Source organism: Pungitius pungitius, chromosome 21 (genome assembly GCF_949316345.1).
Source record: "Pungitius pungitius chromosome 21, fPunPun2.1, whole genome shotgun sequence".
Classification (NCBI taxonomy): Eukaryota; Metazoa; Chordata; class Actinopteri; order Perciformes; family Gasterosteidae; genus Pungitius; species Pungitius pungitius.
Window position 1 is genome coordinate 5,869,327 of NC_084920.1, and position 25,943 is coordinate 5,895,269.

The window sequence follows — 25,943 nt, forward strand, 5'->3', positions numbered from 1 at the left end:
ATGGCATCCTGTGAGTCTATGCTCAATACTTTAAAATTCTTTGGAAGACGGGTCTTTGTTCTAGAGTTATTGTTGTTCCTTTTTTGTGACCTTTTTATAAAATCCCTTCGAAGGTCTTCTGTGTTTTGTTTTAATTTCATTTTGTTGTTTAGTATCTCACCCTGAAATTAGATTTTTCACCTGCCATATAACCCCTTACCAATGCTTAATACTTCCCAAAAAGTTTTATATGAATGTTTAAATGAGAAATAAATTTAGTAAAAAGTACATCCTTTCATTTAGCAAATTAAACATAAGTTAGAGAACTTGAGTAAATATACCTTGTTACTTTCCACAATTGATGTGTGTAAACAATAGTGTAAGTGTTTACTAGGAGTTTTAATAACTTGCCATACTGACGAATGAAAATCAATCTCATGCTTCATGCATTTTGCATACATTTCTTAAAAACATTTGGATTCATTATTTTCACCTGTTGGTAATGCAATTTACAATCGGACTTCTTCAAGATGTTGTTTAGTTCCACATAAACCAAAAGGAATAACTTTAATAACTTAGTTAATCAATGATCTGCACTGTTGTCAATCAATTGTTTCAGATCTACTCTAGATGGTCAAAAACAACATGGAGCCCCTTTTGCGTAAAAGATTTCAGACACTTTTATTATTGTACAAGTGAGACCAGCATAATGAAAGTGATAATACCCATGAAATGAAAGACATTTTTTCTTACTGTATTTACAGCGAAGTGTCTTCACATCACACACAAAAAATCCTACAAAATGAATTTGCAATTTGTAAATAACATAACAATTAAATAAACTCCACCTACCTTTAGGTATACAGCTGAATATGCATATGATGACCATCTCTGCACTGCATAGAATTTATACATATACTTTTCCTCATGAGCAACGTGGGTTTTTCCTAATAATAATAATAATACTGCACTCATGATGCATATCGGCGGCCTGTAAAGAAACATGAACAAGAACTAAGTCTTTGGCAAATGCAAATACATTCACTTGACAGATGAAGAAACCATCTTTCCAGCTGGATTCAGAGAAACAACTTGCCCTGAAACATGTGAAGGATCTGACGTTCGGGGGGGGAAACGTGTTTAAGGCATTTAGCTGAAATCGACGCCCTGCTTCTGATGTTATTGGGAGCTGTCAGAATCAGATGCTTCTGGGAAGGTTGACAAGCGATACTGGGTTGACTTGCAATGGCTGTTATATCCTTTTCTGTGGTTGAATGCCAAAGACTTAAATAAAAAAGAAAGCTGTGAGAATATGGTAGTGCACGTCAAGGCAGTGACATGATGGGTCTTGAACTACAGGAAAAATCTGGAAACTGTAAGTGCCTTTATAGACTGGGACTTAATAGACTTACGGTCAGTCAATGAAATACAGCAAATATGCATCATCATTTTTTTCTGCATAATTAACGCTCCAGTGTCGCAAACCTCCAACATAGTGCAAAATCAACAAAAAAACAACACAAAAAAGGGTTTGCCTGATGACCTCTTGTCTAGAAACAGCAAAACACTAGCCAAGCAGTCTGCAGTTCAGTTGTTACCAATTATAAAAACGAAATAAAAAAATCATTTTAAGAATATATTCACTAGTTTCTTGAAATCTTGCAAATTGCAGACCATCGTGATATATTTTCATGGCTCCCTCTTTTTTCAAATGGATGTTCCTTTATTTATTTCATTTTCATTTTTACATCTTGATTGTGTATCACAGAGAACATGTCCTAATCTTCTCATGGCATCAAAAGCGATCGCTTTACTCATGCTGGACGTGGTCGACTGTTCAGGTGGATGATGGAACAGCGTTTGCCTAAAGCAGCCTGCGTGCTGCTGATCTCCTCCCATCTCACTGCGCCGCCATCTCAATCGGAGTGGGAGACGAATGGAAACTTGGGGAAAGGGGGGTTTGGGGGGGCAAAGGCTGCTGCTACATTTTAAGCCCCGGACAGCATCCCTGCTGAGAGCCCTCAAAAAAAAGGAATGTACAGTATTGATCCGTGATGGGGTGAGAATGGGACACTGTCACAGGGGGGAAATAAACTGTTATTTTTGTTATTAGTCTTTTTCTTTTTCCTTTTTTCACTGTCATTAGCAGTGCGATGCTGTGTGTGTGTGGGTGTTGTGACTTTGAGTGTCTCTGATGCTCTTCTTGTAGTTTTTTTATTTTTATTTTAATTTAAAATCTCTTGGCTTTGAGAGTCCAAAAAAAGCTGTGAGGAGAGAAGTCGTCTGGAGCCCGCCACTAAAAAAAAACGTTTCTCATTGTTTGAGCTGGGAACATTTTATGCGCAGTTGCTCAGTGTCCAGTGGACCATGCCGCTCACACCGGGGCAATATGGAGGCCAAGGCCATGGTCCTGCAGGTTGATTTGGTTTCCATGGTGACTAGTGACGGTCATAGGCAGTGGCAGCAGTGGGAGGGGCGGAGCCTCTCGATGCCGCGCTGTAATAATATGGGGAACCTGAAAGTTGACAGAAGAACAAATCGTTACAAACTAAAAAAAAGTGAGTTATCTACTATGTAATCATTGTTGGTAGAATATTTGTTAATATACTTTTGTTTGACACATTATTTCATTCTAAGAAGCCCTTTTCCTCAACAAGTTGGTAGACAATTAACCAAAACTTTGCATCAGTCTGTTTGTGGCCTCTTTGTGTCTGTGCATTTGTTGTCACGTGTGGAATAAAGGTCGCCTTGTAATTTTAAAAAGACAATCACAAACTGCACTGAAACATTTCTAATGTAATTAGGTAATTTGACACTTTGGGGGGAAGAAATCATCATGTACAGTATATAATGTATATCAGTTTATTTGATCATTTATCAGAATCAGATCATATATAACATACATATAAATTATATTGTTTATATATAAAGAATATATATATATATATATATCTATCATATATGTGTTTGAGCTAGACATCATAGAAATACGGGCATTTTCATGAGTACCTCTTTGGGCTTATCCTTCCTGTTTCTAATGTTAATGCACAGTGCTGAGCGCATTATCCTTTCAAACTAAACTCCATCAAACAATTTGTTCTATTTCTTTGGTAGAATTAATCTACTTCAATTAATCCACTTTCTCTCTCTTTACTCACTTAGTAACGCTGGGTTGCTGAACCGCCAGGCGTCATTGTAGGTTGTGTACTGTGGGTGACTGTAGGGGTTCCCCGAAAACTCACTCCCTGTAAAACAAAACAACAAATCAATTAGCATTTCAATGCATCAAACCATTACGCCGTTCACATGCAGTCATTTCTCGTCATTCAAAACAGGATGCAATTTGAGGGGAAAATGATAGTCATCGATGTGCGACCAGTCAAGCAAGTAATTTATTTCTTTTTCATTTCACTTAAGTTATGCAACACTGAACAATACAGGATGCGACACTGAAGGCGGCTTTCCCTGTCCCATTTATGGATATCTACCCATTCTTCTTCCTTCACTATATTCCAATAAATACAGAGTGGTAATAAACAGTTTCATGCATACATTTTTGATATGCTGCAATAAATCCTGCAGCCCTTCTCTGAGGAATTTTTAACATCTCCAATCCAAACCCCCTCCAGGCCGAGCTCTGGTGGTTGGTGCGACTGGCTTTCATTGCAGGGGGAACTAACTCGGAGCATGTCAGTGAGCACTGCTGTTGATTCAACATGTTTCTTTCTTTTATGAGACAATAAAGGCTAGATTTTATATGAAGCTGGTGAGAAATGGCTCTGCTTTAACAGTGTTTTGTGCCTGTCACTAAATCTTAGTGGTTGTGTGTAGGATGAATGGGTTGTAGCACAAAACCACAAGCCATGGGATTAAAGCACTCATCTTTTGCTTTGTGCCACATAAGAACAAATGGAAAGTGAAAGTATGTTTGACTTTACACTTTTCAAACCCACAGTATTTAACAATTTTATTAGTGAAAATCCCAAAGTAAATTCAGACTGCCCTGCCACAGGGTGATACCACATCTCCCTCTGTTTTTACTGGGATCTGTTTAATCGACTCAACTGTTTACGTAAGCATTTCAAAGAATGTAAAGTCTATATTTTCAGAATAAAAATGAAATACAGAAACAGAAATAAAAAAATGAAAAGCACCCACGTCTAAATAAATAATGTAATATAATACAATATCTTAAAAGCACACCTGCATCAAAATACACCCAGTAATGAAGCATAATGGGAAACATGGCCAATTTTTATTTTAATTAAAATAAATGTAGAAGCAAAAATGATGTAATGGATTAGATTAGAGAAAAAATCAAATCTTTATAATTCACCAATGTATTGAATTGGCAAGTGAAATGAGCCTTAAAACCAGACAAATGAAACCTGTCTTGGAATATACCACCAGATGTGTAAAGAAATGGGTTTATTACCTTACTCATTGACCTCATTTTCAAGATTCAACACTCTAAAATGAAGTATTGTGAAAATGACCAGCTAACCAACGGATTAAAACAAATCACACAGCTAATAAAACCTCCTTGGCCGAGGTGATGTCCAAACCCGTCATCGCAGACCTTCATAAAAGTGAGCAGAGGACCAGCCAGAGCCCTTGATGGGTTGTGTGATTGCTAAATGATATGCAAAACGCAGGACACACTCGACTGGTTTCCCCATCCACGTGGTTTTATCACATCAACCCAAAATGCCGGCTGTGGTTTGGCTAAAATCTGTTTAGTGATGCTGGAGCTGAAAAAAAAGAGCATCGAAAACCCAGCAACAAAACTGCATCCAGTGAAACACTGGCTTCACCTCCTTAGAGAGAGAGAGAGAGAGAGAGAGAGAGAGGGAGAGAGGGAGAGAGACAGAGAGAGATAGAGAGAGAGCACTTTGAATATTTACTGGGCTCCCATGCCTCTGCCTTTTGACCCTTAACTGTTTGCTGTGAACCTGAACTGCAGGTTAAGTAGAGGAGAGGAAAGGGATATGCTCCGCGGCAACGAGGCCGGGGAAGGGCCCCGGCGCTGCTGTTTTATTGGGGGACGAATTGCAAACGGCCACAACGGGAAGATAATGAGCCCTGAAAAAAAGAGGATTTTAGGAAGGAACGGGGGGGGGGGGGCGCGACTGTCCTGTTTCCTGTCTCTGTTCACTTATTCAGCCCTCCTAACCCAATCGTACACACACAGCTAATAGCATAATGCTCTGCGGGTCAATATTTATCTCCCCCGTGCGTAACGTGGCACGAAACTCTCTTCACTCTCTCCTTTTTGAGGTCAGTTTAACCTGTTAAATGGACCCCCAAATGACAAGTTGGAGCGCTGACGTGGTCTCTCACTCACCAGGAACCATTCCAGCGAGCGTTGAGGTCGGGTAGCTGCCTTGACCTGTTGGGGGAACGTGAGGGGGGTATCCAGGTAAAGTTGTGTTGGCCATATCCCGCCCTGAAGAGACAAAATAAAACACAACAAAAACATGACACTTTGTGAGTGCATTCCCGTAGTCTGTGAATAGACTAAAAAAATATTACATCCAATATTGTAAACGTTCTGCATTCAGATTCTTGCTTTGAAAGTATTGTAAGAATAAAAAGTAAAAATGTGCATACCAAAGTTTTCATCAACTCCCATTTTGGTAGTATTTTTTGACATATTTCACTACCGGGATACCATCAGTGACACATTTCATGATGTAGCATGCAGAGATGGAACTAATTTTACCTTTACATATACACAGTTGTTTATTTTAATCCATACAAATGAGATATATTTGACCAAAGTAAACATAAAGAATACGTGAGACTCCATAGAAATTGTACCTAATTACAGTGCTTTTTTAACTCTTTTTTTTAGTGTTCAATTTCAAAATACAGTCCTGCCTCCCTAACAGCTAAAAAACAACGGATCACTGGTCACATCAATGTGCCTCCTCATTGCACAGTTCTAACTTGTCAAAATATGGCACCCCCTCTCTTCCTCTGTTAGTCCGAGGCACAGTGGCCCCTCTGCACAGCGTCACCCGTTGGGCTGCAGATATTCAGCCCAGTAATTGAGAGTGACGGTTGGGTTGTCCTCGCTGGCCACGGGGACGTTGGGACAAAACGGCACGTAACCCCAATCTCCACAGGGGCCGGCGGTAGGAGAGGCCCCCCCGTTACATTGTCAGCTGTGAGGCCACTTGGACTCAAAGAAAAAAAACATCTCCCTATGGAGCTTTAATGAGGGACGAGTATACGAAATGCACCACAAGATACATGCTGTCTGTGTTGTGGCCCAACAAACTCTTGCCTATTTATAATAAAAGGTTTAAGCCTGATGATCCAAATTCATTTTTGATTTCTCTTCTTTATGGAAAAGTGCGTTACGTTAAGTCACTTCACAGATATTTATATATTTTTTTGCATTTGGCACTTAATCTGTAGGCCCATATGTTTATATATAGAGAAAAGTATCTTGAGAAATTCATGGTAGTTTGATTAATTTGAGATTTTACCTAGTAAAAAAAGAAAAAAAAAAAAATCTAAAATGTATGTATCTGGTAGAAAACATTATTTGGGTTACTGCCCTGCACCATAACAGAAAGCTCTTACTCAATGCAACGAAAAAGGATACATGATGACAAAATAACTCAGCAGAAACGATTCTCAAATAAATGTCACGCTTCATACTGAGAGCAAAACACTTTACCTCCCATGTACAAAACACATTAATCTGTGTGAATATCAAAAACCGACTCTTGCCGCATATTAGCATTGCTAACGAGAGCATAAACCGCAAGCAAATTTCGATTGAATTCATAAATGTGCCGTATTCTGAGCAAGGTTTTGTTTAATCGTGGCTGGGCGAATGGGTATCGAAGTACCTGCTCCCACAGGCTGGCAGGCCTGCTGGCTGCAGCGGGGACTGAGGGGGGGGTGGAGGAGTTAAACGGCTGGTGAATCTGGTGAAGAGGCGAGGTGGCAGGCCTGGAGGTGCACGGCACTCAGGCCTGCCAAGGAGGAGGAGGGGAGGAGGAGGAGGAGGAGAGGGCGGGCTGGGAGGAATGTTGGAAGCCTTGTGCGGCTAATCTAGGACTAAAAAAAAATGTTCTACAACTGCGTGCTGTAATACCCAAATTATAAGCAGCATAAAGGATGTAGAACATTTGATGTTGGCAGTACAGTACTAGTTTTGAGGTGCTGCTATTAAAATATATTTCTGAGAAAATTGCACTTTTTACTCTTTTACAGATACAATTATTAGTTACTTTGCCTGGGACTGTATTTATATATATTTATACACAAATATAGTAACAATTCAGTTTTACCGCTTTCTTTTATTTGCAAATCTCAACACTGATCGCTGTATTGTGTGAAGCCTGCTGAGATGTGACTTTTGGTGTTAGAGCAGCGAGACTGGAGGGCTGCAGAGTTAAAGAGCTTTGCAGAGAAGAGTGAGGTCATGCCGGACCTTTCATTTATAATAGGAATTAGTTAGCCACAAGCCAGTGCACATAAGTCAAAGGGAGCCGTGGGAGTACTGTAGGTGGGGGGTCCAGTAGGGGAGAGCCATTGTGTGTGCGTGTAGACATTGGTAACTATTGTCTAACTGTCGGAGGCAAACACGGACCCGATCTTCTCTTCATTATTATTGCAGCAGCTACAGCAGTTGTACATGTTTTAATAAAAGTAGTTAGGCCTATCTCTTCATTACCTCACTTCTAGGAGAAGAAATACATAATGAGGAACAGATCTATGGCAAGTTTAATCTCTTTATGGCCAATCGTGTTTGCTAGAAATGCAGTTTTTACTAGACATGCCAATTGCTCTTGTTTAAATGTTTCCCCTTTAAGATATCGATTTTAAGACTCCCATACATCCAAATCCCACAATATTGTTCTAGATGGATCAGCGAAAGGCTAAGGAGTTGTACTTTACGTGGGTCGGTCACTTCTAGTCGATACCTAATCCATATTACGCCTGATACTGATCCAGTGTATCATCAATATTTTTACTCATTGGAGACTTCAATCTTCAATCTAGCCTTAAATTGCACCAATAAAACCAACATTCCGTTTGTTCTTTTGGTTTCATCTTTGCAGGATACAAGTGAAAATGTACTGTTATTTTAATCTACAATGGCGGCCCCTGTTGAATCCAATGTTTGTGTATCGCAGGATGCAGTTGGCAGTGAATGCCAGCAGCTCTGTGACTGTGGCTTTATGTCCCCTTTAAAGCCCTCTTTCTGAGAGGCGCCAGTTGGGAGAACTCTCTGTTCAGCAATGATAGCCTCATTAGCTGCTTCCTAGCCTTTGTTGTTTTTTACAACAGAGATGTGTGTCCAGATTCTCATTAGAAGACGGGCTTCTTATCATATTGTCTGCTCCCTCTGACAGTCCCCTTAGATTCAACGCCAGCGAATCAAGCTATTTATTTTTCCTGTGCCCTCTTTTTCTTCCCCTGCGAAATCCAATTCAATGATTTTTTCGCTTTGCTGTTGCAAAATCTTGTTGATTTTTGTCTTAGTTTGAGAAGTTCCTCTCCGTAGTCGCTGCTGAGCTGGTGATACGTAACATATTTATTTATTGCTTCAAGTGTGCCATGAAATAGCTGAGTTTTTTTTCATTTTTTGCATTAACATCAACTCTTAAATACAAACAGGAAAACAAGATGACCTTCTTTTTATTTGGCACAGAAACAAAGTAATTTATGAATGACTCTTTTGCTTGCAAGAGTATTAAATTTAGCATGACAGGGACACCTTCATGTTTGCTGCAACAACAACCAAAGAATCTTTGACCTCCGTTTTTCTAGGCTATGTGCAGAATGGGGCAATTTATCACAAGCCAAAAAATCTCAGCACCCTAATTAATTACAACTAAGTAAAGAATGTTTGGAGAGCCAAATTGCTTTAATTCCCCAAACGCCGACTGAAAGTCATTCATTATCAAATGTGTGCTCAAAGGTTAGTTTGCTTTTGTGAAGACGAAATAAGCATTAATTCCGGTCGCTCGGGGTCCGCCTTTCCCCCCCCCGTGGGGAAGACGGTTTGTCACGAGGCCACACATCACTTACGGCGGGCTCGCCGTCTGAACTTTGCTCGCTGCTCACTGGACAACGGCAGGCCTCGGTGCTTCCTGCGCGTAGTTCACACTCACTCGCCTCAAAGCGAACGCTGCAACGCTCGTATTTCCCGGATGACGTTTTTGTTTAGAGAATTAACAGGCGGGTGCCGAGGGGCAACCGCTCGAGGAGACGAGATGCGTCATTGGCACGGGAGCTTTGGGGCCTCCATTAACGGGCCCAGCAGGGAATATGTTTAAAGAGTCTTCAGTATGCAGTCACAGAGTGGGGACGTGTGAAACTCCCACCGAGTGCTCAGGGGAAACCGCAGGGCGCTCGAAAGATGGCACTTTAGGCCCGAAGCGCCATCAAGAGAACAGGTGGGCTCCGACTAATTTCAGGAAATACAGAAACTCTCTATAGAAATAGTGGACAATTGGCCGTATCAAGGCCATCTCTCCATTTATTTCTCAAAATACACACAAAAAAAGTTCAGAGCTCCTCCTTCTGCTATTCATAAATTCACCCATGGCTAACACTATTTGAATTTTAAGCAGTTGGAATGAACAAGAATCACTTGAGATGAAATCCATCTCTCGGAGGGAATTCATCAAAGAAATTACTTCCCATATCAACAATAGAAATTACCTCACAATATGCAATTGTCCTACCCACATATTCATGGAACCCTTTGGTGTTTTTATGGGGTAAGAGGGACTATTTAGCAGGTAATACGGCATTAATGTGGAGGAGAGGGAGAGAGAGAGAGAGAGAGAAAAACTGTTTTAATGGAAGTGGCTTCTTGCCTCTCAATTTTGATGATGTGCACAATGCCCTTAAATCCCTTTCTTATTTGAGCCCGCTTTGCAGGTACTTTTGAGCCTTAAAAGGATAAGCAGAGGACACAAAAGATTTCTATCTCTCAAGGTTTTGACTTCACTGAGAATCCCGATCTCTGCCAATGAGCACTTCATGAATCATTCATTTTTAATAGATTATGCAAATTCCAGGACATAAAATCAACAAGATCAATAACTGCAGGCATTTTAATTGGTGTTGGAAAACATTTTAAGGATGAACATAATCTCCAGTTCTTTCCTCGGTAAAGACACAATTAATTTCAAATTGGATCTGAGCCGAAATGCTGCAGATAATTTACTACTTTTTGCATGGCTTAAAATTCCTCTGGTAGGCTTATCTCTGGCAAGTAAACTGCAATACTCAGCCATTAGAAAGACCACACACCTGAATATCCCCTAATATGCACACAGGCAACCACTGAGGGAAAACCAAGCATGAGGAGCCACTAACCAAATACTAATTACCAAGTGGAAGTCGGAGTGCTATTTGTTCCATCAGTTTGACCTCTGCCTGTGAGAATAAAATAATGAAAAAAACGTATTTACTAACGCCAAAGCATGCGCTTTTCATTTAGCGGCACACACACACATGCAGACAGGCGTACACACTGCGTACTTTCTTCCTCCACATGTCTCTTTGCACCTGTAAAGCAGTAAGGAGACCCTCTCTGCGGAGACCATCTGAGACATCCCAGGTGCAAACAAAGCCGCCTGCAGAACCCGGGCCTGCATTCTACGGGGCCATCGGTGCACAAAGGACAAACACACACCTTTCTTCTCAGGAGGCCTGCCTTACAGGGGAAATCTACCTCCCACATATTAATGAGAAAAGGGCCCTTTCTTTTCTCATAAGACTGCTTGGCTATCATTTGAGAGGGGGGAGGGGGGGGGCTGCAGCAATTTTCAATCACCCTGTCCTCCCCCACCGAGAACTCGCTGCCTTTGATGGCTGCTGCATAATTATATGAATTTTAATAAAAGCTCTGTGTATTAATCTCAGGCCCTCGACAGCCATCGTAAACTTTCAGTAAACTTAACCTTCTTCTCGGTAATAACACGGCAACAACAAAACAATATTTCAATTAGCCAGACAGTCGTTAACTGTGACAAGGATAGGAGACGACAAGCGGGGGGTGGGGGGGGGGGGGTAGAGATAGGAGGGTGAAATAAATGATCACGGTGTTAAGAGTTAGGCGGCAGAAATGCCAGAGCGTATTTACCGAGGCACATTACTCGTGCTTTGAGACACACAAACTGTCTCCCGGCGAACAAATCACAGAAGCAGCCAACAAGCAGTCGGTCCTGCATGGTGGCCTTTTTTTTTTTTTTTTCTTTTTTTAGCAAGACCTTGCTCTGATACACAGTCATAGTTCTGATGTGCTGACACCCAAAGGTCCTTGTCCAGCGGTGACTGAACAGCCCCCCCCCCCCCCCCCCCACACACACACACACACACAATCTCTCTTATTACCCTGCTTGCTCAGCAAACACCCAGACGGAGGACAGCTGTTAAGCTTTTATTGCATCACTGTACCACCTTTTCAGCTCAGAGTGAAATGGTATTAAAAAAGTCTTCACACTTAACTTTTTGGGTTGGCTTTTATTTTCACACATTTCACGTTTGTTTGTCAATTGCACAGGCATTCTTATTCTTATTTGACTTGTTGTTTTACATTGTTCAAAAAAAAGAAACAACCCCCTCAGCTGAAGCTGTGGCTCGGCAGCATAAAGGCACACTGGATGATCTTACCTACGGGGTAGCTTTGCGACACGCTGGGGCCCAGGTCCGGGTTGACGTTGGAGGATAAACTGGGCTTCACTTCGTCCAGGCTGGAATTCAGGGCAGGGAGCGAGTACTCATTAGCCTGGGAAAAGGACAGTTGAATCATTACACAACCAAACAATACCAAGATGGAAATCCTCCCTTCTCCTCCTCCATTAAGCGCTCCACACAGGCCAGTGCGAGTATAAATTTGTATGAGAGCATTGTGTGTGAGTGTGTGTGTGTGTGTGTGTTCAAGCTGCAGGGTGGCAGTTCAAGCATATCATGAATGTATTTTGGTATTGTCTGAGAGGAAGTGGGATTTTGAGATGAGTGAAAAGGCGTCAGCTGGCCCTTTGTGCTTGACTGCGGTCCTGCTCCTGATCAGCCAAGGGAGAAAGCAGTTCTGCTTTGTTACCGGCTCACCATGTGGCCTTTCTTTTTCCTTTTTTTTTCTTCACTTCTTTCTTTTAATTTGGAGTCTAAACCACCTTTAAATTTCATTACTTCGTATCTCTGAATGGAATCAGTTGTACAACTTGCAGTTTTTGTTACATTTTTCCTCTTGTGTGCGTTCAGCTGTTGTATTAAAGGACTACTTCACCTCAAAACCCCTCACTAGCTTGATTCTTAGTGGTAGTAGTATCTACTTAAAGTTGTACTTCTAAACCTCCGCCTCAACCCCTCCTTATGGTCAGTGAGAGGAATAAGTGTGTTTCGGCTTCTATTTCTTTTTAAACGTTTACATGTTTAAAAAAAAAAAAACATACGAAAAAGTTTCTATACTTGCCAAATTACCTGATTACCAAAACCTAAACATTACATGAAAAATATTTAAACTTTTTCAAAACATTTAATATACAACCATATTTTACACAATCTAAAAATAGTTTTTTTCATCCGCTTAAAGACGCTTGTGGCAGATGTTGGCGTTTTAAATTTGAATTTTGATGAGATGAGACTTCCGGAGTGTTGACGATGTTCGTCCAGAGCCCGGTGTGAGCCCGAGTGGCTCAGTGGGCCGCGTTCCCACAGGGGGGGACGCCCGTGACCCCGCTCTTGTCTGCCACTATCACAGATAAACTCTAATTGTCCGCTACAACTGTTCGCTGGCAAAATGTCGGATGTTTTCCTCTATTCTCGGAGGCTCCAGACGCCAAACAGACGTTTTATCATGCAGATAAAGGGCAGAAGGGGGAAAGCTGAAAAGATGGGTCTGAAAGGGATGACCAAATGGCTAGCAGAAGTGTGGGAGGGGTGAATCCATTGAGTTTTGCATCTCCAGAATGGTTTTTTAATTCCTCGCTACAGAACCCAGACACTGGCTAATAGGGCCAGAAGAAAACGTGAGGCGCCCATGAAAGGGAAAGTACTCTGATTAATATTGCATTAAATTAAACCTGATTTTTCTGGACCTTCACACCACCCCCCCCCTTCCCCCCAACCCCACTTGTCCTCTTTTTTATTCCAACGCTTTCGCTCTGCCTTTTAATACTCTCCCTGACGCTCTTTGTGATTGCAAGTCATTTCCAATTCGTTTTGGTATTGATCTTCCAGTAGAAATCAGTTTTGTAATTAGCTGCAAATTAGGCCCTCTTCTGGAGGTGAGGCCTGTCCCACTGATTTATCACCTGCGTAATTCGCCCCGATTGGAGAGAAATTAAAATGAACTCAATTAGGTGACTGCTTTTGCTTTATGGGTCCGACTTGTAGTTCGGTGGGAGAAATTAATAGCCTCTTGTTGTCTAATAGTATAATGAAAGTAAATAAAGGTTATCCATGGTAATAAGCCCAGAGCTTTTAATAAGCGGTGGTTTCTGGCTGTTGCTCGGGTGTCAGGGCTGGGGGGGTGGCTGCTCCCCAAAATACCTCTTCATTTTTTGAAATGAGGATGGATGGCGAGTGTGTTTTCTAATAGGAGAAGGAGAACATGCTTTCATACATCCACTTCTATCAAAACGAAGACAGCCTTTGAGAATGCCACAGCCATTAAACATCAAGATGTGAGACAGAATTGGAAAAATAAACAACAAAGGCAAGAAGCAGCAGTTGAATAACACAGCAAAAATGGAGAAAAATCTAGGTATTGATTAATTTAATGTTGCCTTACTGTTATTCTCAATTATAGGGATACAAGAAATGTGTTTCTCATCACAAAATCAATAATGTGTGGGAGTTTTTCTGGGCATCCCTATAGTGTTATACATTGCTGGTTTTAATCCAGTGCTTAGACATGTCAGGCAACTGTTTAATTAGCTCTCCGGGTATGGTATGGGAATATTTGTGACAAACTTCCTTTTTTGTAATGCTCTGATCAGCATCACATGCACAATGCAGGGGTTTTAACTTGCATGTAAAGAAGGAAGCGAGTGCACTCGTGCTACTAACCTGTTCGGGTTTGATGTGCTCCGATGTGGGGAAGACGTCAGGGTACGAGGGACGTTCAAAGACCCGGTCCAGCGCTTCCAGCTGCTGCTGGGTGAAGGCATCTGCCCTAAGGTGTTTCCGTAAACTCTCCACACTACCCTGAGAATCACTGTTTGGGCCAGAACCATCTGAACCATCTACAAGAAGAAAGAGCAACAGTCGAGACACTGACCCCGGGAAGCTGGCCTTTACTTCAATCTATGCACTTTATATTCTCCTCATGTTGTTTTCTGCACCACCTCTGTGGGGGATTTGAGGAGGACAGAAAGGGATGGTGTGCAGCTTTTTTTTTCACTCTTTAATGGTTGTAGTGAGCCACTGGCTACATCACACAGGTTTTTTCCCCTCGCATCCCCCGCCCCCCTGTAGTAACATCCTGATCTGAAAGCCCTCTGGTAATTGATGTATTACCATAACTTGCAAATATATATATATATATATATATATATATATATATATATATATATATATATATATATATATCAGCAGTTTTTTCCCCTTTTCTGCCCCTTCTTTCCTCCCCAAAACCCTCTCGGTTAAATCAAGAGCAGTTTTTTTTCCCACTTCTTTTAAAGCACAATTTCCTTTCACAATCCAATACTGCTTTCATTCTCTGCGAGTGCGGTGGTTGCATTTGGAAACAGCGGCGGAGGACAAGAGGCTGAATGAAATCGTACAGTCCGGTTCAATCATCCTGCTCTCCAAACACAGGAATTTTCTCCTGACTACTGACCTGATTACCCCACTGTTGGGAGAAGGATGCCTCAGCTTCTCCCGTGCAAAGCTTTACAGCCTTTTACGCACCATCCTACCATACCCCCCCCTCCCTTCCCATTCTGCTCTGCAGTGGTAGTGTCTGTAGGTCTCTTCCCCAGATCCCAGAAAGCTTCAGCTCCCTTACAAATCTGTCATTCTAAATTTGCAGCAGATTATGTTCTCCCCTGAGCGGGAGAGTGGTGATATATGATATGCAAGGCCCCTATTGATTGCCTGATCTGGTGGCAAGAGGGAGCTGAAATGAACTTGAAATGAACATCATGCCTCAACTCATTGTGCGTATAATACTCTACTTAATCCCACATTTTTCTCTGCCATGGAATTCAATTGATCAATCATGTCTGTGTGATAGTACCATTTGGGAGGGTTATTGCCATTCTATTCTGCTGCTTGACCTTTTTTCACCGGCTGAGGCCAGAGGATGAACCCGACTCTCCCATGTCTACGGAGCTATAAAAGAGGACGTGTGTGGGTGTGTGTGTGTGTCTGAGCATGTGTGCGGCCTGAAATTGTGCTGAGAGCTGCAAAAATGTCAAGCAATAAATATCACCCATTTGCTAGCAATTTCTTGTTAACTATTTATTCTATTCTAACAGAGTTAATGAATACAGGACTTATTTACAGACAAAGCACCGATCCAATATGTTGGATCATTATTCGTGTATTTATTTGTAGTTGCAAATAAGTGTGACAGATATTGTAATTTATAATTTTCGAATCCATCAGTTCATTCAGTCACAAAATCTGTGTTTAGCGCGGCAGTAATCCCTGTCCTCATACCTTACATAAGGGTGGAGGTAAATTAAATAGCATATTAAACAGAATTTGAAACACAGTGTTAACTGGCATCAGCAGATACCTGCGGTTGAGGTACCTGTAGTGGATCCAAGAAGCATCGCAATCATTTATCCCTCACAAGATCATCTGTTATCTTGTTTAGATTTGGGAACTCTTTTTTATCCCTGAGTATCCTCCTCTCTAAATCAAAGGGTTAAAAACATTTTGTACGGTGTATGAGATGATGGTTTAGATGGACACTTGTGATTGATGTTGAAAGTAAACAAATGTTTCGACCCTTATTGCTTTTCCTGAGAGAGTTTGATGAGCACATCACTCCAACTCTCATTTTTGTCTGTTCAACATTAAGCTGCAGTCAGGAGATGATTAGCTTAGCTTAGCATAAAGACTAGAAACGGGCCCATGGAGATAGCCTGGCACTGTGCAATTTTAACACACGCCCACTGCTTCCTGCTTCATGCTAAACTAAGCCGATCCTCATTTTAGGTGAATATTCAGCATGTTTTCTTCACAGCCTCGTTGAAGGTCATCACCTATTAAAGCAATTGCTCGTGAATTTGTTAAAGTCAATTGTTGTAATTTCTGCCGTAGCAAATAGAGTCATTAATTACTTTTCTAGCCGGTCCGAAACTACAGCGACTGATCAATACCCCACTGCTATATTTGTCATTCACCGATGGAATACACTTCCCACACACAAGACAAACCATCCGAGGTCAACCAACCTACTTCCTCCCACACAGACTGAGGACGGTCCCATGTGCCCTCCCACCTCCTGACTCGCATTTGACAAATAAGCAACGACTGAGTTTCCAGGACGGAGATGATTCCGGTGACATTTAGAAGGTTTGTGTGGCCCGCACATTAAGCCTCCTCAAGGCGTCAATCAGATTCATGCCTCCCCGATCACTTCCAATACTGTCCTCCCAGGAAAAACCCCAACGCCGGAAACGCCATTTGTTTCATTGCAAGTGTCAAAGCCCCACTAGTCGTTGTAGACATTTTTGCTTGTTCGGTAATGCCATCGCACTACTTCCTCCGTCGGTCTGGAGCTGCAAAAGTTTCAACAATAAATGTAAACTGTCTCTTTTTCCTACTGTCACTCAACGGTGGTGTCTTCCAAATATGACCTTGGTTGTCCTTCACAGCCTAAATCTTTCATAATTCTTTTTTTAATTCTTTTTTGGACCCTTTTTTGGTCATTTTCTTACAAATGACACACAAGCAATACTTTTTTTCTAAAGTCTATAGAATATTTAACCCGAAAGACATCTGTATTTAGGTTTCGTTGCTCAAACTACGAAATAAATGTGCGTTAAAGTGTCTTTGATCTTTGCCTTTGAAGCACTAATCATCACAAGTCAGGTCCATCATTTGGACAATTCCAAAACTGCACATTGCGCGTTGTGCGGTGATACTAATCTCTGACCACAGTGGCTTTGTTGGTGCGTTACGCGCTTGTCCCGCTCTGAGGTCCTTTATTGATCACTGCTCGGGTTGAGTGTATTCGTCTTGACATCGCTCTGTATTAACACTCTGGTAACGAGGGAGCAGCCTCTATCAGATCAGATAACCGGCTCTATAAAGCAGACTCCTCTCTGCGGGTTTGGCACCCGCGGGTCACGACCCCCAGCAGGAGGCTTCAGGCAACTGTGGGACCCGGGCTGCGTGCGAGTGAGTGCGCAGCAAACAAATAAAAGACCAATTTCCACGAATGAAGTGCATGTCGAGTGTGAAAATAATTCGTATTAAGAAGTCGGATTGTAATAGAGAGAAAAAAAATGATTTCAGTTGTTTAAAAAAAGTTTTAAATAATTTCTAAGTCAGTGTTAGAGGCCTCAGGAGGGGTGAGCTAGCACCTTGAGGTCATGAAAGCACCCCAAAGATAAATGAGCTTACCCCCCCCCCCTTCTCAGTCTGCTCATTGTTTAAATAACATGTCAACATACATACACTCTCATTCCCTTAACACATTATGTATTTCACAATACTACACCTCTGTAATTTCCCGCCTGACTCAATTCTGCTTAATTAAATTAAATTAAAACAAATTGGATGAACTCAGCCGCATTTTGTTTTGTCTAATTGAATGTTTTGATTATGTAAACACAAATGAAAAATTGTGATATATTTGTTCTGCATCACTAAAGAGCTGTTATTAATGATAGGATTACAAAAAAACAATTTGATAATCAAACATTCTCTCCTTGATACTTCTGCTTGCTGCTTTTTTCAGATGATTTCAGATCATTATTATTGAATATTAATGGATTTGAGGCTGTAAGTCACACAAAATAAGGAACTTATATGACACCACTTGGAGCTTTGGGAAAGTGCAGTGTGCATTTATTTTGTATTGTGAATGACCAAACTGTGAACTAATGAAATTAAGATATTTGTTATTTGCAGCCATGTCCGATCCCTCTGAATATTCACGCGGGAGTATTTTGGAAACCTTACTTACTGCCGGAGGTCAATTTATCGTTATGTTCCTGAGCTTTTACGGGCTTCATTAATCTAATTTGGAGGTTGTACTTAGGTGCTGACGTGTTGCTGTGCTCTGAGTTCCTGTGTTGATTCTTCCTTTCCCCCCATAACAGATGCTGATACACAGAGCAGGGTGTGACGGCGGCCCGCTGCATCACTCATCTACATCCACACACATCGGTTCAGTCCTCATGACGCTCACAGATGAGAAATAATTAATTCAACAGCTACTGAAGCACAGAATCACATCCATTCTGACTGCCACTGGCTATTGTTGTTTGGCTTTTGAAATATATGATGATCATCTTATCGTGAAATTTCTCTCTTGGCATTGCCCTCATAAATCAAGAACAAAGCCCCGACACAAAGCAAGAAAACGACCAGAATGGCTGAAATTTAAAACCATCTTCAGGTCTGATTGTGCAAACTGTGGGGCGGTTCTGAAAGGGATGTATGATGAGAACGGACGCACTTCATGTTCTCGACAGACCTCTGTCCTCCATCTGCTCGGGTCAATTCAGCTCAAACTCAAAACCCTCACTAATAACCAGAAGGAGAACAAAAACATCCATGAAAGCAAATTTGTACTTTAACATCGGCTACTGTATGACAGCTTTGTATTTGACCCCCGAGAGAAGCAGCTTCTCCTTTGTCTTTTCTGGAGCCCAGTGTCAGGAGCAGTGGGGGTGGGTGGAGGAGCTGGGATGTTAATCTGTGAGGTAATGGCTTTTCTCTGCAAAATTGCAAATTCTAATATGTGTCACTTTGTAAAAGGTGTGGACAGCCGTGGTCACCAAAGACTCCACGTCTCCAGGGGTCTCTGCCCCCCTCTCTGTCCGTCCGCAACAATGGCTGCCAAGTGTAACATGCTACTTTTAATTTGCAATAACACGTGACAATAGCAGATTAATGGCTCTTATGACACCTGTGTCCCTGAAGCTCCTCTTGCAGAGACCCAGTGTACATAACGTGTGTCACACTACATTATCTCTACATCCCTCCTGTAATGGGGGACCTTTTTTTTTTAAGGGCACTGCTGACTTGGAAACTTAGAAGCTGTCCGCTGGCTTGGCAGAGGGCCACAGCCACCGCCTAAAACAAATACTCTGGGCTCCACAATCCATTTTCAGCGGGGGCTCGTGTTGTACATCGCCCTCCCCTCTGCAAACCCTTCGCCTCCTCTCCTTTGCCCATGTTTCCAACCCTTGATAATGACACGCTTGTGCCACAATCATCACGAGGCTTACCAAGTTAAATAGGGCTATCAGGCTAGCTGCTGTGCTGTGAGGAAATTTAATCCAAGCATTAACCCGAGGATGGACTGCTATCTACTGAGGGAAGCAGAGTACGTCTGAATGGCGTAAACATGAAAGGCAGTAAAGATAAACGGCTCCTTAAAACAGTTTACAATATCTCACAAACACTAGAAAGTTACATTCAAAATATTATCCAATATATTGACATGATCTGTCCCAGAAGGCTTTTTCCTAGGACACTTTGGTCTGACATCCGCAAAATCTCCAATTCAGTCTTTTTTGTGTGAAGTGGGAGGGGGGTAAGGTGCACTTTAGGAGGAGACAGCAGCAGGACAATAGTGTCTACAGGGAAAACATTGTACGCAATATACTATTTTTAAAAACTGAGGCTCGAGGCAAGACATTGCTTTTGCAACCGTGCGCGTGCAGCCAAGGCCAGCGCTTTGTGTTTTGGAAAAAGTAAAGTATCCCTGACCTCGTGGTTCCAGGTAGGCACCAGCTGGCTGTTGAGAGAGTATATAAGAACCACAGCTCCCTCTGTCACCCTCAGTGCAAGTCCTACCCTGATGTTAACACGCACATACGGAAACGCACACACACACACACACACACACACATACACGGCCCCCGCTTTCTTCTCTTTCATCGCAATGCCGGCCGAGCACCTAAATCACAGAAATGGCAGCACATCAGGGGAATCATTCGAGACTGAATAGCCATAGAAACATGGCGCTGTCACCTGGAAGACCTCCACAAAACAGGCCAGCTCTCCTCCTCCTCACACACACACACACACACACATACCTTATTCCTCTCCATGCCCTTTAATACCTCTTTGCCCTTCAGTAGCAATCTGCATAGAAATGTGTGCATTCTATCATTCAGGGACTAGACATTACACCCTGGCTAATATGAGAGGTGCTCGAACGACTGAAAATGAACCCTTGAAAATACCAGACGTTTGCATTATGCCTCCGCGATTGCATCTCTTACAGGGGAAGACTTGATTATGTCATTTGCCATGTCCACGTCATGCTGGTTTTTATATCTTTGCCAGGAAATCTACCTCTGACAGGTCATTAGTCATCCCTCCCTCCCTGCATGCACATAAAACATCAATTTCACCCAATATCCCGCAAACCCCTGTGCTTCTCAACAAACGCCATAACAAATGAGACGCTATGTAAACTGCTGCCGTGCTCTGATTAGCTCTCATTCCGGAGCGCTGCAGAAATAAGGTACTCATTCCCCAACCCTGTTTGAGATAACTGCCCCTTTTCAGCAGCCACATCACCCCTCCCGCACACGCATGCTTTGTAACACGAGTGCATCTGTTTAGCTATTCTCATCAGACTTATGTAGTGACATTAAGGAAGCCTATTGCTTACAGAACCAATAATCTATATCGCCTCAGGCCCCCTTATATCCACTAACCTACTACTCCAGCAGCAGAAGTCTCACCACTTTTGTTAAAGGGAGAAAAAAAAAGAAAAAGCCCTTCACAGAGGTACATCAGCTTTCTTGACTGACCTGGGTGGTTGGCTACATCATCTTGACATGTAATTATCTAAAGCCCTTTAATCACTTCCATAAAGATTAATTGCAGGAGACAACAGCGGAGGTCGTGTCTTCAAATCAAAAGAGTCCCTGGCAGATTGACACAGCGGTGTAACGGGGATCCGACTTAGGTGCTTTATAAGGGTCATCTACAGGAACTGAAGCAGGTTTTAATGCTGTAATTGCATGTTAAGCAAAGCGGATTTTTATAGCAAAAAGCTGCACAGAATCCTATTTGATTTTGTAGCTTTTTTGGGGTAGAATTTTAGTTCTTTCTGCATGCTAATCCTGAGCTGAGCTTAAGTGGTTGTTTTTCACCCCCAAGACAGAAAATTGATCTTACCTTCATCTCTTTTCCTCTTTTCACCATTGGATCGTGGAATACCCAGAATCCCATTGATGGAGTAGGATCCTGCAGGGTCGTTGGAGGCGCTGGTTACTGGCGGAGAGGTTGTGCTTGGTACTGGATGGCAGGGAGAGGAATAAAGACAAAAAAGTGAGCTTGAATTCAAGGAAAACATGCATGTGCAGTACTTCCTGTGACGCCATACGACCCCCCCCCCCCCTGCTGAGCGGCGTCATTACCTATTGTATGGCCCGGCGTCGACAGGGAGGATCCGTCAGGAGATGGATGGAAAGGCTGCTGGACTTTTGTTCGGATGATCCTGGGGAACAAAAGAAAGGCCGATGTCACTGCTGCTTTTCTACGACCGACTCTCCATCTTGGAGATCGAGACAGTCCCTATAGCTATGGCGATATTGTGTGATTAGGATATCAACCGTTACTACGACGCAAGACTGGAACAGCGGTTGTACCGTTTTTTTTTTTAGAGGTGAGGACTGGAGAAAAGTCCTCATTGCACTTTTGGTCTGAGTGATCTTGCAAACAAAGCATGAAATCACGTCAATTCACCTCAATGATCGGCTTCACTGACTCTACCTGGCCCACACTAATCAGCACCCCCCTCCCCCCCCAAACCCCTCCCTGTTTCTCCCCCCCCACTGTAGAGGGAGTTTCACTGGGTCCGATCGCACCCCTATAGTAGCCCTTTGCCTCCCAGATCAAACATATCTGTAGAGCCAGCGGCCCCCATGTGCCAATGTGGATGAGGCTATTGATCGAGGCTCGGGGAAAAAAAGTTGGGGATTAGTCACACGGGCAATCAGATGCAAATAGAAAGCTATAAATTATATGTGACAGGAAAGCAATAGTTCCTTATTACCTTGCACAAGCTTACGCCAGCATTAGGTTCCTTTAATCTGAATGGCACTTGGAAGAAAAGGAGCCGTCACAATCATTTGTAAACTTTAAAACTATCCATCATGTATGCCATGAGTGCTACTTGAGAGCACTAAGAAGTTGGATGAGGACGGTGGAGCCTTTTAGGGGGAATTTCTTTGCACGATTCAGATTTAGTTTCTTTGTTCTTATTTTGTTGCACGTCTTAATTCAGTGGAATGAAAATATCCAGCTTCTAAGACAATACTATTTTTAGCCAAAATACTCCTTACATCTTCTCCAGAAATGCATCTGATGATTTGGTTATTGATGCCACTGTAAGTGCCGGAAGGCTTCAGAGATAAAAAAAAAAAAAATACAACACTGTCAGTAGGTTAAAAAAAGAAAGAAAACTCCCATTTGAGGCAAAGCTACCTAACAACAAGCCCTTCGATAGAAGTTTTTAATTTTTTCACTTCTCTCCATAACAGTTATTTGACCCCTTGACTTGTGTGTGCTACATAAATTCAAAGGCTTTATTTGGTATCCATGTTCTTGATATTGAATAAGCAATTTGGGAGAATGAATTAATGACCTAGCTGTTGTTGGAAATCCCCCGAAGAAATATTAAAATTGCTTTCCTTCTGAATCAATAATATAGAGCGCCATTGAGGACATTTTTTTAATTTTTTATACGTCTAGCAACAGGGTAGTGTTACTTGTTGGTTGTGGTGACCCTTACGCGTAGTACAACACTATCTGTAGCATTTAATAATGCATGCAGGCGAAAGGTGTTTAAATTGAGCATCCTCTTTAGTCAACAGTCCTGAGGTCAGACTGTCTGCCACAGAAACCCACCACTGGCCCCAGTCACCATCATCCAGCTGGAAAAGACTGAGGTTTATTTTATTCTTCCTGTATCGTCTTAAGAGGGGAAACCCACCATTTAACACGATAAGTAAAAACTTCTCTTCATTTATTTTAAGACACTTTCGTTCTTGTGATTTACAAAAAAATTGTGTAATGCATCAGTTAATCTGGAGCAGTCTGTGATAGTGATTGAAGCACTGAACAATTTTCCATTGATTTTTTTTTCTTATTTTTGCAGACTGCTCCTTTAGAAATCCATTGAAATGTATTAATATATTAACTCCTAATCTAAAGAAATGCGTTTCATTTGAGTGTGTGCTCTATTGTGTGTGTGTGTGTGTGTGTGTGTGTGTGTGTGTGTGTGTTTGTGTGTGTGGCAAAGAGCAACACATTGAAATCTGCTGCTTGAAAAAAATAGAAAATATTCAGTATTAAGCTGTAATAGAAATTCAATTCAAAGTAGCTTTCATATTTGGCAAATAGAATTACAGTTCTTTATATTCATAATATAATTTCCCACATAAACAAAGACACATAGGTCCCTCCAGGGTTTCAAAAAAGATTTGATTGGAATTGAAAAAAAGCCTTTAGAGGGCTCTTAATTATATTAATGTACATTTTGAATGTATCACATACATGTGTCTGCCTCCTTAAATGGGGCTTTTTAAGCAGCCACGAAGCATGAAATGAATTTTCTTCAGCCTTTTCTCTATTTAAAAGATGTCTTGTGTGGAGCTGTCCATGCTCTCCCATCAGCTCATTAAAATGTAATGCTGATGCTGGCTCTATGGAACAGTGGCTCTTAACCAATGTTCATCACCGGGGATCTCTGCTGGGGGGGGGGGGCTAGGGTGACGAGGGGTGGGGGTGTCATGGGTCCTCCTGTAGTTTCCATCCACTCCATTACTGTGGTTGTGTTTACAAATTCCTTTCAGGTAAATGATTCTCGAGATGTTAACTATTTAAATTGTACCTGCTTAATAAGGGTTTTAATCCCACAATCGAACGGAATTAATGCTGTTTTATGCTTTCGTCATAACGTTCAATTTTACAAACAGCAAGATACACTTTAAATGCAAGAATTCCCTGTGTTTTTTTTTATTGATTAACTGGAAGTGGTGTTTTTTTTTTCATTTTTACATGACACGAAATTTTAGCTGATCTGTTTCGTCTTAATTCCGTTTCCCGCTAAATATCCTGCAGAAAAGGCAGGGGTCTCTCTCTCTTTCGCTCCCCCCCCCCCCCTCTCTCTCTCTCTCCCTCTCTCTCTCTCTGTGTGTGTGTGCAGCAGCAGCTCCAGCACATTAGATGTGCTAAAGAAAATTGGCCTGCTTTATAGCGCCACGGGATCTGGTCACCGAATATTGATCGGTTTTCATCTCGACAGATTCACTCAGTCCTGGATGTACTGCTGATTGTTGAGGGAGTTTGGTCTGAAAGATTGAATTGCACCTCTGAGACCACAAGCAGGCTCATGCACGATCTGCGTGTCGGGCAGCACAAAGTTGGCCAAACAATATTCAGCTCAAGGTGGCGCGTTTAGAATAGATTGTTATCGCGGATGTATTCATCATTAAAGGGTTTACGCGCGGTTTGTACTGAAATAAACCGACCCAATAAAATGAGGAAAAACAGAAATGTTGCATGTTTTAAATTTTCATTTGAATTGCTGTGTCCTACCTGTTAATGGATGAGACGCTGGGAACCGTGTCGTTGTCGCAGACGCCTTCCGCCAGAAGTCTGTCTCTGATCTCCCAAGCAAACATGGTCGGGTTTTGTCTCTTGTAGTCTGCGATCTTGTCCACCACCTTTGGGGTGGCCACTTTAGGTTTAGACCCACCAATCACCCCTGGTTTGATGCTGCCAGTCTCGTAGTATCTGCAAAAATAATAAGATACTCCAATGACAGCTTGCCATTTTTAGGACACAACTTTTGCCCCCCTCCCCCTCCCCCCGAAGGTAGGCATATGATAGAAACATTAATACACACATGAGATATTGATTCTGAGAACTGCTTTAGTTTGTGATTTAGAGTAAAGTCCCCAAAAGGCAAACATCACATTTGGGACTTAAAGCTTCAAATGAAAACAAACACGCATTTGCTTTAAAATGCAAGAACGGGCACATGCATGCATGAACACACGGGGAAATGCCTATTAAATTCATAGTGTGTAAACACCAACATGGAGGAGAAGCTCACCTGAACTCCACCAACCTTACACAAAGATATTCTATAATTTAGAACGACTAAAATATCAATCAAATGCGTTATTATTATTATTTTTTAAGTGAGCTGAGTTATGCAGGTTGAGCTCTCTCCTCCACCTCCACCACTTGTACATCGTGCATATTCATCCACCTCCCCGCACCCAGCAGAGTGTACCTGGCTGCAGGGCTTGTCCGGAGAGTGTTCACCCACCTGCCCAGGATCTTGCTGACGCAGCCGTGGCTGACCCGCAGCTGTCTGGAGATGTCGCAGGGCCGGACGCCCTGGTGGGCGAGCTCCACTATCCGCTGCCTCACCACGTCCGGGAGGGGTCTGCCGTTCACAAACACCCCGCCGAGCTGGTTCACCCCCCCGTGCCCTACGTGGGACACAACAGCAGCACACACACAACCGTAACATTACATAAAGTCGTAACGGAGGTGGAGGGCGAACGTGACTTTGTTTTGTGATTGTCGATTAGTAGAACTGAAGGTCATTGTCTTTCATGGAGCAGGTGGATTGACATGTACTTAATATGAAGACGCTTTTCAAAATAGAATAGAACCCGATCTTCAATAATAAACAAATATTGACATTATTATTATTAATTTGAATATTATGGAATCATAAAGTTGTCTAGCGAAGCTTATTGTTTGTGTTAAACGTTATATAAATATAGCCAAATTGTTAAAAAATTATTAAT

General features: G+C 42.1%; 1 protein-coding gene across 1 annotated transcript; it reads right to left on the reverse strand.

The window, feature by feature from the left end:
• Positions 1 to 646: 646 nt before the first annotated feature.
• Positions 647 to 25,635, reverse strand: pax2b (paired box 2b; the record flags this gene model as incomplete). Its single annotated transcript, XM_062560231.1, has 9 exons — positions 647 to 2,494; positions 3,138 to 3,224; positions 5,324 to 5,425; positions 11,632 to 11,746; positions 14,032 to 14,207; positions 21,289 to 21,408; positions 21,531 to 21,610; positions 24,715 to 24,912; positions 25,418 to 25,635. Coding segments are annotated over 9 exons (1,173 nt in total), but the record flags the coding sequence as incomplete, so codon positions are not given.
• Between the last annotated feature and the right edge of the window lie 308 nt (positions 25,636 to 25,943).